The sequence below is a fragment of the Prionailurus bengalensis genome, chromosome E1 (assembly GCF_016509475.1).
Source record: "Prionailurus bengalensis isolate Pbe53 chromosome E1, Fcat_Pben_1.1_paternal_pri, whole genome shotgun sequence".
NCBI lineage: Eukaryota > Metazoa > Chordata > Mammalia > Carnivora > Felidae > Prionailurus > Prionailurus bengalensis.
Window position 1 is genome coordinate 26,969,060 of NC_057347.1, and position 17,770 is coordinate 26,986,829.

General features: G+C 36.0%; 1 protein-coding gene across 4 annotated transcripts in view; it reads right to left on the reverse strand.

Annotated features, from left to right (window-relative positions):
- Window positions 1-1,494: 1,494 nt before the first annotated feature.
- Window positions 1,495-17,770, reverse strand: part of CLTC (clathrin heavy chain) — a 65,931-nt gene continuing 49,655 nt past the window's right edge. For 2 of the 4 annotated variants that reach the window (XM_043583889.1, XM_043583888.1), the window contains 17 exons: window positions 17,114-17,348; window positions 16,315-16,437; window positions 15,227-15,372; window positions 14,570-14,753; window positions 14,176-14,368; window positions 13,549-13,706; window positions 13,181-13,345; window positions 12,953-13,060; window positions 12,703-12,870; window positions 12,194-12,343; window positions 11,976-12,107; window positions 11,751-11,861; window positions 10,661-10,831; window positions 9,852-10,073; window positions 8,597-8,617; window positions 4,835-4,910; window positions 1,495-2,572 (listed from right to left, as the gene is read on the reverse strand). In XM_043583889.1, coding sequence (XP_043439824.1) covers window positions 2,448-2,572; window positions 4,835-4,910; window positions 8,597-8,617; window positions 9,852-10,073; window positions 10,661-10,831; window positions 11,751-11,861; window positions 11,976-12,107; window positions 12,194-12,343; window positions 12,703-12,870; window positions 12,953-13,060; window positions 13,181-13,345; window positions 13,549-13,706; window positions 14,176-14,368; window positions 14,570-14,753; window positions 15,227-15,372; window positions 16,315-16,437; window positions 17,114-17,348 — 2,488 coding nt within the window. In that variant the 3' untranslated portion in view covers window positions 1,495-2,447. The remainder of the gene's footprint in view (window positions 2,573-4,834; window positions 4,911-8,596; window positions 8,618-9,851; window positions 10,074-10,660; window positions 10,832-11,750; window positions 11,862-11,975; window positions 12,108-12,193; window positions 12,344-12,702; window positions 12,871-12,952; window positions 13,061-13,180; window positions 13,346-13,548; window positions 13,707-14,175; window positions 14,369-14,569; window positions 14,754-15,226; window positions 15,373-16,314; window positions 16,438-17,113; window positions 17,349-17,770) is intronic. The other 2 variants (XM_043583892.1, XM_043583891.1) reach the window with 1 other exon arrangement.

Genomic DNA, 17,770 nt, shown 5'->3' on the forward strand with positions numbered 1-17,770 from the left:
TTATACATCTTCGTGAGGCTAGACTTTCTTCACATACTTTTTAAAAAAAGTAGTAACAGTGAATGCAAACAGAATCCAGCAGTCTTCTGTGAAGAAAAACTTTGAAGAGACTTGTAAAAACAGTGCAATTCCATTTTCCTCATTTAAGAAATAAGGCTAATATATAATTGTTTATGTTTACATGCAATGAGTTTAATAGTTACATTTAAACAAATTTTTAAAATTTGTTTTTACAGAACATTCAAGCAGCCCTGCTTGGGGCTCATATCATTCTGTTGCTATTGTACTAATGTCTATGTTGAAATAGTTAACAAATATCAGATTTTTTTTTTTTTTTTTTGTACAATGGCTATATTTGGATACTAGGGCAAAAGATCACTGAAGGTATGTTTACCTCCTGAGAGGTTTTCCATTACTCTCTTCTCTCCTGTTTCAGTTACATTTAGACAATTATAAGAATTCTTAATACTGTTTCCTGTTTTAAGTTACTTCTCCCAGACCATCATCCTATTCAGAGTAATGTCATGGAAGATCCCTTAAAATAAAGTTTATTACCAATTTGTTCTACCGCTTATGTACAACACCCACTGCCAAGTCTTAAGGTAGGCATTTTGTGATTTAAACATACTCCTGCAAATAATTCTGGAAAGTACTCATCATGTTAATACACACAAGGGAACATATTCAGAGGTTCACAAAGTATAGGAAAGGTCCAGAAGAACACATCTCGACTGAAAAGGATTAAGCTCCCAAGGACCACTGCTATTCTCCCTGTTGATTTTGATTAACAACGAAAGCAGGGAGGCAGAGATCCACAGCAGAAGCATAAGTACAGCTCAATGTTTTCACTATGACAAACCAAAACAGGAGAAGGGATTTTCTAGTTAATACTATAATTTTAGGGGTAGGATGATTAAAAGTGGGGCAGGGCAGGGGTTCTATGTTTAAAAAACAAAAAAACCTGTGCTGCTTATGGTCATCTGCCTGGTCGGTGTGGAGAATTATAGGGCAATACAAGGCTAGGTTTGGTGGAGGACTGGGTTTAATCCTCTAACTCTTTTGAGGATTAAAAAGTGAAATGAACTTAAAGTAACATTCTCAGCCATGAACAAAAAGGGTTGAATTCAAACACTGGCTTAAAAAAATCCCACTTAAAAGTACTCATACTTTGGGGCCCTTTTCATGGTGAGGCACAGTATGTTAACTACATGCTTATATACTTTGATCGCAAGTTGACAGAACACCCATATCTGTTCATTTAAGTGAAATGCTTAGGTAAAAACCCTGAAGTGCCACTTGGTTAAAATGATGGGAGACAGTCAAAATGTGGCCTACTACAGTGCTCTTCAGAGCGCTGCATGTACCTTGTTAACCACAGGAATGTACATGATGTAATGCTGTGTATTTCCCTATCCCAATCCTCATTCTGCTTTTGCACTCACACCTCCCTGTACCGCCTCAATACCCAATATAAAACTACCACAACCACAGTTCTTTGGTTAAAATTTGAAAGGTATTTAATTAAAACTGCCATTCTACGTTATTTCCACAGTCCAGTAATTTATTTTAAATTTGAGTAATTTCAAATTCCACAAACAAAACTGAAGAACAGCAATATCTTGTTTGAATTCTCTCTTCTGTACACTCAGTGATCTAAAACACCACAATATCCAACATACACAAACCTCAGGGAAGGGTTAGTAAATACACACAGATTGGAATCATGGTGCTCTTTGTTCCTGAATGGAATGGTCCCACAGAAAAAGCACAGGATACAGCACAACGTAAGGGCACCTGTTACATATGAAGTGAGCAAAAACACACTAGCATTTTCTATATGCGTAATGAGGAAACCTGCATAGGTTAGAGGGCCTTTTATGCTCATTTAAAAGTCAGGCAATTTGTCTGTAATGCATTTTTCAAATAATTTGGAGAGCACTGCTATCCAATGTAGGATGTGCTGATTAGTGTTGTCTTTGTTGGCATTGACAGTCTTACATGGTCACATACCAATACTTTTGCTGTAGCTTTTGAGTAAGAGATTTAAATGCATTTTAGACAATACATATCATAAGCTGTTTACATACACTAAATTTAAGAGATTCAATATTAGAGTTTTTTTTTCTTTAAACACTACAGAGTGCAAATCAGGTTCTTCACAACAGATTGAGTATTAAGCAGTTCTTCAAAGAATGAGGGGGAAGAAAAAAAGCCCAACTGAATAAACATTGAAACTATTCCCCTTTGAAAATAAATTCTAAAATGATGCGGAATGTGAAATAAGCTTTTAACACAGGTGATCCGAGTTTATAGTTAGAAACAAAAAGTAGTCCTTCATGAAATAAAGGTTACAAGAACATGTGCCTGTTTTCCCATTATAAACTGAGAAGCGGGTAGAGACGATGTTTCAGTACGAAAATAGGCGACTACAGGATCAGCTTTCTGTCTCACATGCTGTACCCAAAGCCAGGCTGTGGCTGCCCATAGGGTGGTGCAGTATAACCATAGCCAAAAGGTGCCTGGGGAGGGACTGCAACACTGGGTCCTGCTGTCAGCATCAACTGGGGCTGACCTAAAGAAGAAAAACAAGAAAGGGTAGGGGGTGGAGGGGCAGGAGGTGGGACAAATTGTTAGCAGTGTAGACTATCATACTCTAATCTCCCCTACTCTAAGAACATAATCAAAACTTAGAATGAGTTTTGTGGTGGTACTTTTGACTGTCACAATTTTGGCATCACACCCACCCTAAGAAGGGTTCTGCCTAAAAAGCCAAACAATTCAGGGCAGAGGGCAGAACAGTGACAGTAATTATGTTACCTCATTTTATTTAAAACAATATGCACAGGCATGCTTGACATGAATGGGCAAGACATCTGCCAATACACTTATCACCACATGGTACTCACACATGTTTGGTGAAATAAGCACAGGAAAGCTTAACTTTTTAATGATGTGGTTTTAACACAAATAAACTTTTAAAATTAGATTTAAATTTCTGATTTAAACAATATAAATGGTAATGAAATGAAATGGCAATCTAATGGATATCTAGGAAAGAATCTAGTACTAGTTAAGAGAAAAACAAAAACAAGACACATTCAAATATGCTTACGTATGAATACATCAGAACATAAATCTGTTTCAAATACTGTATTAGCACTCGTACTTCATTAAAAAAAATTTTCAGGGGCGCCTGGGTAGCTCTGTCAGTTAAGTGTCCAACTTTGGCTCAGATCTTATGGTCTGTGTGTTCAAGCCCTGCAATCAGGCCCTGCACTAACAGTGCAAAGCCTGCTTGGGATTCTGTCTCTCCCCCACTTGGAAACACACTCTCTCTCAAAATAAAGAAATAAACTGAAAAAATTTTTAAGTAAACTCCACCCACAATGGTAGGGCTCAAACTCATGACCCCGAGATCAAGAGGTGCATGCTCTACCCTGACTGAACCAGCCAGGCACCCCAACACTCAACTACAAATAGTAGTTGATCACATACAGAAAATGACCTGTAGAGAAACCTGGTTTATTTAAAAGGAAAAAAACAATGTAACACCTCTATCCACTCCCTTGCAAAAGAAGTAATCTTAATCTCCCACTAGAATGTAAACCTAGTGCAAAGTTTCTCTCAGACAGGTGACCTCAAGTCTCTCTTTTTTGTGAACAACCAGAATTTGTTTTGTGAGCAAATTCTTTTTGGAAACCAGCAGTTTATAAAAATCACTTTTTAACTTTGATACTGAAATTTTCAACTGCCTAGAAGGAGTCTCCATTTAAACACCCTGAAGGCAAGCCAAATTCAATAGGTGCTCCCAAAATATTACCCCCACCCTATTTTTGTTCCTACTGTTCCCTATCTGAAATATGTCAAACATCTTGCTCCCATCTTTTAACCTACTTTAATCATCTTTAATCTACTTTTAAGTTTATCTTCTCCAACTTTATCAAAACTATGCAGTCCTCCAAATTCCCAAAGTCTTTTTTATCTACAATAAAAAGGAGATGGGGGGGGGGGGCACCTGGGTGGCTCAGTCAGTTAAGTGTCTGTTGATCTTAGCTCAGGCCTTGATTGTGAGTTCAAGCCCGGTGCTGGGCTCCACACTGGGTGTAAAGCCTACTTTAAAAAGTAAATAAGTAAGTAAGTAAGTAAGTAAGTAATTAAAAGGAGACAATGTCCTAATATGTTTGTCTATTATCATTTCCTTTAGCAGGCTGAGATATAATGGTCACAATTTTATGCCTTCCTCCAAAAAACACCTGATTACAGCGACATAATATATACCCTTTTAATCCATTGTTCAAATGTATCTGCTCACCAAGAGTACAAGTCTGAACTACTTGCACATAGAAGAAATTAAATTGCCCTATATATTCACTGAGAGTTTCAAGATCCTATCTCTCTGGAAAGTTCTCAAATGGAAACTACCTCGTTTTCTGCCCCAGTTAGAACTTACAGAGAAGATACACTGTCTGTAAAGCACCATAAAGACAGCCTTGGCATGTTTTCTTAGCTTCTGCATTTCTGAAAACTGAATTCATCAATACTTCTAATTTATGAATATGTAATCAATCAGTGAGCAGGCAAGAGGAAAATTTAGGTTATGATCTTAAGTGACTATTTTTTAAGATTATCTTTGCATTTAAGACTACCTTAAGTGAATAATAACAGTGTCTGCTTTAAGACTGTTTTCAGAAAAAGATGGTAGAATTATTCCTGAACTCCGTGAGCTTTTTGCACTTTAGACACTTAACTGTATTTCTATTCTGAAGTAGAATCCTTAAAGAATGAAACACTTGTCTACTACTTTTCTGTGGGTTTAAAGAGAGAGAGAGATTACCATAAACGATGGGTTGCGTCTCTGTAGCTTGTTCTTCTTCTTTTCTCAGTGATTCCGAAGCATCTAATTTATCCACCTGGAGAAAAACAGGTAATGTTACTTAGCACCTCAAAAATATTATACACCTAGGTTTATGGCAGAAAGTGGAAAAGCCTTAGTATGTTGAATTTTGTCAAAATAAAACAGACTAGAAAGAATATTCTCAGGCCCCCTCAAATTCAATGGCAATGTTCATAGTTCAGTCAAGGTGATTTTTAGCACTGTCATTATAAACCCTCAGGAAGGAGGGATTTATAAATGCCATAAAAGCTCACGCCAGGCTAAAACTGGGCATGCTAGGATGCAGCCAGCCTGAGGGAGGGAGATAACAAGAAGGAACCACTTTTTCAAATGAAGTTTAAACTTTATTAAAGGTAATAATAATGAACTCATAACCAGACAAGACTTCCCTCCCCAAAGGAAATGATATTCAAAAAAGTGAAATGAGTTAATGACTGGACAAGTACTCATTTAGAATAAGCTATCTTTTGCCAATTGTGCACAGCTTCTGCTGATAATTGTTATAGGTGCAGACTGAAATTTAAGACACAAAGTGGCTCCATATTCCATCTTTTTAGATAAAGACAGGCTGCATGTTTTAATGCTCTATTTTCTAAGAAGTAGAAATAGTAGTAGGAATGCCTAATTTTTGCCACATCTTTGAGGAAGAATTTGTTTTGTTTTTAATGAAGCCAAAGAAGTAAATGGCTACTACATGCTAACTACTCTAAATAAAAGTGGATAGTATCAGACAGAACTAATATAGTAGGAGTCCAAATGTTTAAAAAAAAAAAAAAAGTGAAAAAAAAGGAGCTGGAATACACAGGTCCTTCCATAAACTAGTTATGTGACCCTGGCAAACCACTGTACTGACCCTCAAACTTCCTTGTCTATATAATGATGGTTGAATAAGATATTCTGCAAAATTTGTTATAGGACTAACATGATCTGGTACTATAATTCTGTGAAGAATTGGGAAGAAAGGATGTTAGGACAATGGGCTTAGGGGATATCTGCTATACAACTTCTACCTGCCTTTTAAACTCTATCTTTTAAACTACTTTTAAAAAGTTGGTATCTCAGTGAAAGTCTTATTATTAGTTGGTCTATCATTATACTAGAAGTAAAACTAAAACTTCAAATTCTGACATGATCTATTCCTAGTGGTTTTCAGAGTGCGTCAAAATGAGAGGCAGAATACAGGAAAATCTTTTAATGAATGTTCACGGCATGTTCCTCAAAAAGGTAAATAGTGAAAAATCAGTCACAAAAAAAGACATGCAGACGTCAGTGAAAAACTATAAAGACTGGGTCCTAAAAAGGTTAAAACAGCCTTCCTTTCTCTTTGAAAGTATTTAAAAGTATGTTTGAGTCTTCACATAGGTTATTAAGGTTAGGACAGTATTTTATACATATTTTAATTGTCCCATATTAAATATTACATATATCTAATAGAATGTAAGTCTAATGCATTCTAGTTTATTAGGGAATAATTTGAGAAATGTAAGCTGAGGTAGACTCTAGATACCTTCAGATAAAATTTAGTTTTTCTACACTAGGAAGATGGGTTGGTTTGCTTTTGTTTACAGTTTTCCTATTTTTATAGACTAAAATAGTTCATGTGTTACAGAGTAGCCCAATATCAAAGTAAAAACTACTATGGAGAAGTTCCATGAGAGATACCCAATGTTTGACATTCAAACTTAAATATTATTACTTAAATATTAAAAGCACAGTCTGTGCCATCAAGGGGTTTTGCTAATAACTGTATCCAAGAGTGAGCTAAAGAGGTTATACCAAAAAATACATGGATGAGTGTGCTTAACTTCCAAGTTATTAGAAGAAAAATGAAACAGCAAAAAACCCCACCACTGCAAAATACGTTTCCAGACTTTCAAGGACAAGAATCTAAAGTGAACACATGTTTAAACCTAAATGTCAGAGGTGAAGTTGAGTCAGATGTTGAAGAAAGAAGTCCTGTTACAGAAGTATACCAAAGACTTCGAAGAAGAGCTAGCAGTATCACAATGCCCATGCATGCACATAGGCAGGTTGGGCAGAGGGCAAAAAAAGAAAAAAAGACCTCTGAAGGAATAGCATCAAACTAAGCAAAAAATTTTTATTTTTCTATAATACGGGACAGCCTCTGGCACAGCAACATCCAATTTTTGTTTCCACTGACACAATTTAGACTGCTCAAAAAAGAAAAGCAGAGAAGGCTTTTATGAACACAAGCTTTTGTTAAGAGCTGTAACAAAAGTTTCTGATCCTTGGATAAAAAGAAAAATTACAGGGATAAAAAGAAAAATTACAGGTAAAGCGTGTCACTGAGATCAGTTCCATCTGTACTATTAAAAATTCACTATAATGTAAAAGGCTTTTCCACAAAGACTGCAATATGCTGCAGAGGAAAAGTTAACATGCAGTCAGTTATTCTGGTGTATGTGTGCATGAAAAAAAGGCAAAAGTACTGAAGCAAGAAGTGAGATCTGAAGATGACTGTTGCTATACAGGCTCTCAAGAAACACACACAGCCCACAGCAATGCTTTAAGAGTTTCAAAAGTAGTATGATGTAATTGCAATGACTGTTGTACATGCTTGATTTAAAACAATGCATAACACTGCAGTTCAATTACCTGTTTTTCACACACACGCTTTCTAACTGCCTTGCTTACTAGCTGCTGAAGGGCCTCACACACAATGCATTTTACTCAGGTTTGCCCTAAGTTCCAATGGTGATTCCAGTTTGGTTCAACATAATTTCAAGGCATTGTCCCCCACCCAAAATCTTTTAAATTTGTTTCAACTCTCCTTTACCTTCCCACCCTTTTACTACAACAATTTGATAACGGACGTTAAGTTTGTTTCATTTATATTGGGATGGAGACAAGCCAATGAAGGAAGCAGCAACCAAGAGGTGCCTAAATTTGACCTTGGACAAGCCAACAGATGAATGAAAGCAAATTTTAGGTATCTTCAGAGGTGTCCCTTATTACAGGAAGAAGTTAATATTGCTTCATTAAATACAGAAATATTCCGTGTTGCTTAGCAACAATTACAGCAAGCTACTCTCGTGATTAAAAAAGTTTTGTTTCCTCTTGAAAACGGACTAGCACCATAAGAACTGGACACCTGAAGAAACATGAGGAAAGTCTCTTCGGAAGCAGCTAGTATCTCTTGTATCTACTTTCAGCAAAAAATTAGTAAGAATCAAGAGATCAGAAACTGGATCACAGTCCTTCAATACCAAAAAAAAAAAAAAACCAAAAGCCTTTTAGGGCATATATATACATATATAAATTCAACAACTGTCAGGCAAGCTCACAAAATAAAACCAGAGGCTGCTTAAATTTATTTAGAGTATTAAGAAAATCCTATTATGGTCCAGATACCCTGACAGGGAAGAGAAATTTCCTGAAACTTTGGAAATTAATATGGAAACTCACCATGCTCAGTTTTTAATAATACATTTAAGAGAGACTGTGAACCAACTACTGATTAGCCTCCTGCCCTTCCTAAAGCCTATTAGCCGATTAGTAGCAAACATCTACTAATGTCCTACAGCTCTATTATAGTTATGTTTCAAGGGACTTGCAGAGGCTTTAGTGAAAATTTATTGGGGGGAAAAAGCAGCAGCAGCGTAGAAAAGGAAGGAAAAAAATCATGCAAATTCCTTAGACTTAGTCCTCCAGACTTAAAGATGGAAAAGAATCAACTTTCACCTTTTCCTTTATTGCATCAACCTGCAAAGGAATTCAGAAGGTGCAGCTTAGAAAAAAATCAAATTCCATATTGAGCATAAAAAGGTAGAATCAGCAACAAAGGTTTAGGGGAGAAACATCTAACCACTAAAAAAGGCATGAGAAAAGTGAAAATAAAGGGCATACTGGAAGCAAAATTTAGAACTTTTTTTTAAACTTCAGAGCTTATTGCAGAAGAATTTGTGCTAGAGTCAGTGTGAAAGAAAGCAGCATAATCACTAGTAAAACTTACAGCATTTCGGTTAACAGCAGCTTAGAGCCAGGTCTCATAAGTTGGCATTATGCATACAAAAAGAAGCTATTCTCATCTATAGCTAATATAAGGCAACTGTTTTCTTACACTGGATTTCAAGCAGTTTTTATACCAAAAATGTTAATTCTTAAAAAATTATAACTGGACACAATGGTATCTACTAGATGGTAGCCTAAAGAAATATTCATACTGGGGGCCGTTAGTGGTACTTTGTTTTTCCCCCTTTACTCCGGCATGCTGAAGAGATCAGATGGGAAACTCCAAATTTAATAACCATGTTTTTGCTTTGACAAATGGATCCTTTAGGACCATTTTTTTTTTTTAATGTTCTACAGTAAAGAGCTAGTAACTGTTGAGGATCTAGTGAGTAAAAAATATTATGGTATCAAAAAGGGACACTAAGAGGAGTGAATTTAATAAAATGATTATAACCACAGCTTGTTTAATGCACTTTTAGGTAATATGTTAAACTCCTATGATTTTTTTAAATTAGGGGTTAAACTATCAAAATATTGAGAAAATTAACAGGATGTTAAGAATAAAGATTTTGCTTCCCAAAAAGAAACAGGCATACATATTAAAGTCAAGAAGCAACCAAAAAAAGGGAATCTATACAACTAAGTTACGGACATCTAAGTCACAAGAACGGATTTGAGGAAGATGTTATTTTCAGGAAAAAAAAATTTTTTTTTATCAGATGTTAAAAAAAAACAAACATACAATATAGAAGTAATACTATTCACCCTCAGAAATACATGGAGGGTAAACATACTGACATGTTTGAGTTCCCTTTTCCATTCAATGTCACTTGTCAGACATCAAAAATTTCTGGAGAATATTTTATGACAATCAAATTGACTTACTTCCACTAGACAAAAAAAATTTGAAAAAAATAGACCTGCATGTGTAATTTTATATATCCTCAAGGTAAGTAGTTCTGAATACACACAGAGGCGCCATTACCTTTGTCAAGTATTCCTTCATGACCTGGATGAAATAGGGCATGGCAAAATCCATGATATTGTGCCTCCATGCAGTTTCAAGGACAACATCTGGCCTTAAAAGATCATAACAGGTAAAAAGACAAGCTCCAAAGCACTCTCTTTTTTCTTCCTGCAAAAACCACTGTAGGAGTTCTTCAGCCAATTCAGTATCTTTAGATTCAGAGGCATACTGCATTGCATCCTATTCAAAGGAAAGGATGATGGTGAAACATTAAACTCAAATATGCTGAAATGGCAAACCAATTATACAATGGGGGGTGGAGGATCCCAGTTATATCATCTAAATTGAAGATTTGTTGAAAGAAAAGAAAAAAATAGGGTGAACAATCTTTTTTTAAACAGAGAGTGGCTTGACAGAACATAAGATGACCACTAGAATCAAGAAATTGACTTAATTACCACCTCCCTCAAATGGGGGCTTAAAGACAATTCTCACATTTGCAAGACTAATACTTGTATAGACCATAATCACTTCTCTTTTAATTTCTTCTAAATTTATTTACTTTGACAGAGAGCAAGTACAAGCGAGTGTGAGAGGGGCAGAAAGAGAGGGAGAGAGAGAGACAGAATCCCAAGCAGGCTCTGCTCACAGCTGGACACAGGGCTCAAACTCAGTCAGAACATCACCTAAACTGAAACCATGAGTCGGAGACTTAACCAACTGGGCCTCCCAGGTGCCCCTGTAATCACTTCTAATACACCATTATAGGGTTACAACAGGTCATCTAGTACTTGACTTAATAGGCCGGCCCCCACCAACATTCCCACCTTGTACAGACTGTCTTTCTTGCACAGCTCTACACTCTGTTTCCAGCGGTTGTTGCCTTTGAAGAGATAAGCAGCAATTCTTCTGAACTCAATGAGTTCATGTTTTTCCAAACGCTGAGCAAGTGAGATATTGTCAAAGTTGTCATAAGCATCTATAGATGTTCGCAGAGCCTTAAAAAAAAGAAAAAAAAAAAAAAGCCATCCAATGCCAAATCAGTTTCATTTTAGTTTAAAATTTATTCCATGATTCTTGATCAAGGAGTCATTACTGTATATGACTGACTGTATATGATGTGATCGATATGCTGTATGATGTGTATGTATAGAATACAACTTGATCAATGAGCATTGTAATATGACAGCCTAGATTCAAGCATCAAACCAGAAAGTTGTAAGCTGAACAAGTATCAAGGTTCTTCAATCTGACTGTATAACAAAAATCTTCAAAGGTACTACAAAACTTCTGTAATTTTCTCCAAGGTTTTCAGTATCAAAACTTTGAATAGTTACGAAAATGGCAGGATTTGTAATTTGGAGGATAAGATTTTATGCTTCAGAGAAACTTCTGATACAATGTGACATGGTAGTTTGTCATATAGCTAAGCATGGGATCTGAACCCATCATTTGTTGGTAATAAGAGAAAGAAAAAAGGCAACTAGCTTAACCTTAACTGTAATTTTGTTTTTGCAAAATTCTTCACAAAGGCAAGTTTATTAAAAGACAGATACTAATATGCTACAGGGCAAGAAAAGCAGTGAATAAATACACTTAATACCAAATCAGTTTTACAGACTAGTTAAAAAAATCCAAAACTCTTTGAACCTTGCCTACAATCAAGATGTTTAGGGATGAAGTAACCATAACATTTTTTCTAAAGCATTAACCAACACAAGATCTAAGCAAAATTCTGCAAACTTTGCACTTAAAAGTCAGATTTATTGATCCTGAAAACACCACTAAATTAGATCCGAGGCATACAAGTACCTACTGTTTACAAACCTAAGGGATAAAGGGTTTTACTCGAAAACATACCAATAACCCAATTATAACCTGAATTTTGAGAATATATGCAAGAACTAAAAGTTTTACCTGATAATCTTCTTCGGTAATAAAGAGGTTGTTCAGTGATTCATTCACAGACTTGTTGTTGTGGTTTTGAACTGAACGCAAATATGGTTTCACCAGTGGTAGCTGTTTAACCTTTAAAATAAGGAGTGTTTTACAAACATAATACATCCTTAAAGTTCCACAGACAACAGTTACCGATGTAAGTCTTAGCTCCCTACTACGAGGTTTTGAAGTTTTTAGAATTACCTTGCTGAAATAATTGACAGCACGAGTATGATCCAACCGTGGAGACAGCACCATCAGCAAATCATTTAACAACAGAGGCTTGAATTCTAGGTAGAACTGTATTGCTCTGTAGTATAGTTCCACATTGGCAACCTAAAGTGGGAAAAGTCCACATAGAAGTTGAGTTATTTACTAATGAGCTCCTTTTGAAGCTTGTATCTTCTGAAGAAGATACACACCTTGGTAATAATATCTTTGAACTGCCCTTCTTTCCATGCATCAGTTGGATGGTTCATCATAGTAATTATGGCATTATCATACTCTTCATACTTGTCATACAAAAACACCAATTCTGCCCAGAGATGAGCTTGTTCTGCAGCTCTAAGCACCTATGTAAGAGAGATTTAATTGCTTTAGATATGGGTCTGTAATTCTAGCTAAAGCTTAAAAAAGAAAAGAAAAAGAAAAAAACAGAGGAAGGAAAGTTTATTTGAGAGAAAGAGAGAGCATGCACACATGTGCACATGTTGCAAATGGGTGAGGGGTAGAGAAAGGGAGAGAGAATCCTAAGCAAGCTCCACACTTTCAGTGCAGAGCCTGAAGTGGGCCTAAACGCACAAAACCATGAGATCATGACATGAGCCGAAACGAAGAGTTGGGACGCTTAATCGACTGAGCCACCCAGGCAACCCATTGAAGTTTCAGTTATAGCTACAGAGCCACCTCACAATGTTAAAAGGCTGATTACCTTAGGAATATTCACTCTGGACCAGAACAGCTCCAGATGCTCCCTCATTTTCTGTGGCTTAAATTTAGAATATAGAATAGCTAATTCGGTAAACATTCCCATATGAGCTCGCTCAAGTCCCAGTGCTGCTTCCAACATGGTTATCAGTTCTTCAAAGTATCCTCGGTCCTGAATAAGGGAAATACGCAATTAAAGTTTAAGACTATCTGTGGCAATAGATCTCAACTAATAAAAGACTCTTGTTCATTACCTGATAGTAGTTGATAAGTTCCTCCAATTCATCTGCATGTACTACAATATGAAGCCCACACATTTGAGCTAGACGGAATTCCTTGCCATCTACACAGGCGAAGCAGACCTATAACAAAAATTTCAACTACATAAACTCAAATGTAAACATGGCTGGTTAATTCAATTAATCAGTTTAAAGAGATTTCTAAACATCTGAATTCTTCATTCAAACTGGTATTGAGATTACCTCTTTCCATGTTCGAGTACTATTAGCTTTCCTAGCTCCATCAACAGCTGCCTGATATTCACCCAGGTGAACGAGGGTAGATGCCAAGCGTCCAAAATTGGAGACATTGTTGTACAGTAATTTAGCAGCATCATACATTTTTTCATCATAACAACGATCACCAACCTGAAACAAACAAACGCAAATAAACACAATCCATTTTTGGTAGGCCTAAACTCAATCCTCATTCCAAAGTCACAATTCAATTTAATACTGATAAACACTGTATTTCCTTTGGAATCATCAGTTGTGATGGGTTGATCCTACTAATAAAAAGTTGCTTAACAGTTGACTTCTACACTTTGAAAAAATCTGAACAGGAAACCCACTTGTTGGATATGAGCATTATTTGGCCCATTGATGAACTCTTCCAACTCTGCAAGGCGGTTCGTTTTAGCCAGTGCAAATATCAATTCTGTCTCCACATAGGATTCACGAGCCTTCTTACGGGCCATCTGCAAGTACTTCACTAGTTCTTCCCAGTTTCCTAGGTATAAAGAAGAAAATAAATCCAAACACTAATATCCTAATATTTTTCACTCAAGTAAATGAAAATTATTGTTAATTTCCTTTTTAAGGAACCAATATAGAAAATAACAAATCTAAACAATGAAATGCATCTAAAATGGCAAAATTCCTGTTCCGTTTCTGTATTATCACTGACCAAATGAACAGCTGAATTCCCCCTTTATTAATTATCCTTTTCCTTGAAGTTGTAAGATTAGAACTCGATCAGAATTTTATGAGAATTTTAATCTTCCCTATGGACCTTTGTAAGTTCACAAAATGCAGCCTTTCTGTATGTGGACTAAGATGGAGTGCTAAATGTCTTCACAAGTAACCGTGCAATATCTAACTCCTATATAAATTCAGAACAGACTGATGTCCTAATGCTTAGGGCTAATCATAGCTTCAGTACATTTTCTGAGGTCACAAACACATAAAAGAAGTCATACCACTGGTGTTGGCAGCCTGAACAACTTCCATGTAGGATGAAGGATCATCCGCTTTGATGTAAGAATCAATGGCTTCTTTCACCATTCCTTTCTGCAACTGGGCTTTTGCAAGCTGACTCCAGACCGCTGGTTCATTGCAGCGTTCAGCAAACTCATATGCCCGGTCCAAGTTTCCAATATGTTCAATCAAGACCTAGGCAACCAATTTCTGAATTAGGGTTACAGTAGAATGAATCTGGCCACACAGCAATTACATGTAAATGGTTAGGATTTTATTGTTTTTTCTACTGCCCAAACCATCAATTATGCCAGGCCTAACAGGCCTGTATAGCATACAATAATCAAGAGAAGGCAGTACCTTCAGTAAATCAACTTAGGCAATCTGAAGACCTACCTGCACTGCTGAAGTATTGACATCAAATTTCCGGAAAATGGCAAATGCTTCTTCAAACAACTCATTGCAGATTGCGATATTGGCAATATCTGGGGCATCATAATTATCCAGGCGGTTAATATACTCCATAACACGTGTACGGTCAGCCTTGATTGCAGTGAGGATGAGGAGGTTTTGCAAATTCCTTTTAAGGAAAAAAAAAATTTTTGGATGTATTATTTCAAAAGCTTATTAGTCATGAAGAATAAACACTACAGCTATGAAGAGGTTTTTTTTGTCTCAATGGCAGGATGAGGAGTGTATGAGAAGAGTAATAATTCAGACAACATTCTCTAGTCTTTTTCTTTTTGTTCCTTCTCAAAACTGAAAAGCCACAATTAAAGACTGAATATAAGAGGGGGGTGCCTAGGTGGCTCAGCTGGTTAAGCATCTGACTCTTGGTTTGGGCTCAGATCATGACCTCATGATTAGCGAGTTCAAGCTCCTCCTCATGCCCCACACTGATGGTGTAGAGCCTGCTTGGGATTCTCTCTCTCCCTCTCTCTCTGCCCCTCCCCTGCTCGCTTTCTCTCACTCTCTCTCAAAATACATTAAAAAAAAGAAAAAAAAAAAAAAAGACTGAATATAAAGAGCCAATGGACCCTTCTTATAGCATACCTGTGTTCACTGAATACAGAGTTATCAAGGACAATTTTCTCCAGCAGTTCAATGAGTTCATTAGGAAGGTCTGCAGTCATAAAAGCCTTGACAGTTACTGACACTTCTTCAGGGTCCTGAGTTTCAGACAAGGCTGTCTGTACAACCTATAGAATACATATAGAGTTAAGTACTAAAAATCAGGGTGGTTATGAAGACATTATCTAATGAGAATAATCTGGCATAGGAAAAATACCTTTACATTTACCACACAAAGGTGTTTTCTACACAAATCCACATATACCCATATCATCCACATATACCCATTCTTCTGAAAAAAATCACCCTAATTACATAATTTCTATCTTTTTTTTCCTGATTAAAACATTATCCACAATAACCACTCCTCATTATCACTTTAATGACTACATATGATTCGACTACATAGATGTGGCAATGCAGACTAATTCCTCCATGTTTTGATAGTTATATGGCTCCCAGATTCTTTAATAGGAAGCTTTGTATCTAACATGGGAGTTTTCCTTAGAAATGCTTCCTAGGAGAGGAATGAAGAATTAACAGCTTTTGATTTATTCTCTTCCATATTTATACTTCAACCAGGAGAATTTAAGAACCATTATAACAACATTCAATTTTTACTTTTTAAAAAAATTTTTCATGGTTTTAAAAAATGTTTTCAATTTACAATGTGTGTAAATTTATATATATATAAACATGTGTATATGTATTAGTATAATTTTATTTCATTCTTTTTTACAGTCTTCTCTTATAGTAAAATATGATCCATTTAAGTACATATGGGTATACGATGACAGGAAAGGTTTTATTTGTAGTTAAAAAGATGAGACTTAAGGGGTGCCTGGATGGTTGAGTTGGTTAAGTGTCCTGACTCTTGGTTTCAGCTCAAGTCATGATTTCACAGTTTGCAAGTTCCAGCCCCTCATCAGACTCTGCTGACAAGTGTTGAACACGCTTGGGATTTCTCTCTCCCTCTTCTCTCTGCCCCTTCCCTCACTTGCATGCACTCTCTCTCAAAAAATAAATAAACATTAAAAAAAAAGAACCTTAAATACATTTGCCAATTTTACCTGGTCAATAAGGGGTCTCCTGTAAGGATTACTTTCCAGCAGCACACTACCCCATAATTCTGGATCCTTTCGGCGTACCAAATAGCGGGAAAGACTTTTGAAGAGGGAATTCTCATTGCAAACCTAAGTAAGATATTAACAGGTTAGTTTCAAGGTAAAAAGTAAAGACTTCTTATAGACTACTTTAAAGGTTATTTCCTTTATATACACACTTTTTATTGTTTCATTGTGAAAAAATCCATTACTTTTACATATAAACCTGAATAAGTCACAACCAAGTTGTTATTAAAATTCAATATGTAATCCTATACTAAAAGGAAAAAAATGTTATAAAATGTCACTGACTGGGTCAATGACAAAACTAGACTAAAACAGGTATTAAAGTATTCTATCAGTGTCAAAATAACTAAAGTTGGTATCTACAGTGTGGTTATGAAACAGAATTCCTTACTCTTAGGATTATACACTGAAGAGGTATGCAACTTACTCTCCTATGTGCGCACATATACATATGTATGGTGTGTATGTGTGTTTATGTATGAGACAATGTATGAAACACAGTGAGAAAACTACTGGATTAAAATGTTAATAAGTGAAGATAGACTTAATTTGTTATTTTGGCCACTTTAAATTCACAATTATTGTCAAATAAAGTTTTTTAAAAAAGCACTCATCTACAAGAAATGCTCTGTATTACCTAAAGCCACTGTTACACTCAAAATTCACTAATTTAACATTATGCAACAGGTTTTAAAAAACTCAGCCTTCTCTCTGTACACATTCAGCTATTAGTACTCACATTAATAAGTTCCAGATCACACTGGCCACGTTCATAAGCAACACAAGCCAAATGTGGATCTCTCTTCTCACAATACTTTCCAACAACACGACTGTCATAATAAGGATTTTCACGAAGAAATCTCTCTGGGTTGTTATTACTGTCTATGTAGATTTTGGCTAATGCGTTGTGAGTAGCAGGCTCCTCACAGCCCTCATGAATTCTGGCCTCTAGCCAAGGCAGAAGCAGTTTCAATCTAGTATTAAAAAAAAAACACACACATACACACACACACACAAAACCACACATGCTGTATTATAAAAAAACAAAACAAAACACACACAACTCTTGACATGCTAAATACAGAAATACCTTATATGGTATATAATGTTTTCCCATAAATGATTTTGAATTCTCAAAAATTCCATTACCAACTGGGAAATTAAGATTCAGAGATGATTAAATGATTTGCCCATTACACAGAAGATAGCCTTAGAGTCTCCTAGACCTATCTGCCACATTATCTAGATAGAATATAGAAAGAAGAGATTCACAGATTCATGTTGTTCTTTTTTATACTGGACAAAATATCTAGATATTTGGAAGAAGAGTATGTGGTATGAGAAAAAAGGCCAGATTACCTAACGTTTCTTACAATTTTAACACAATTAACAGACA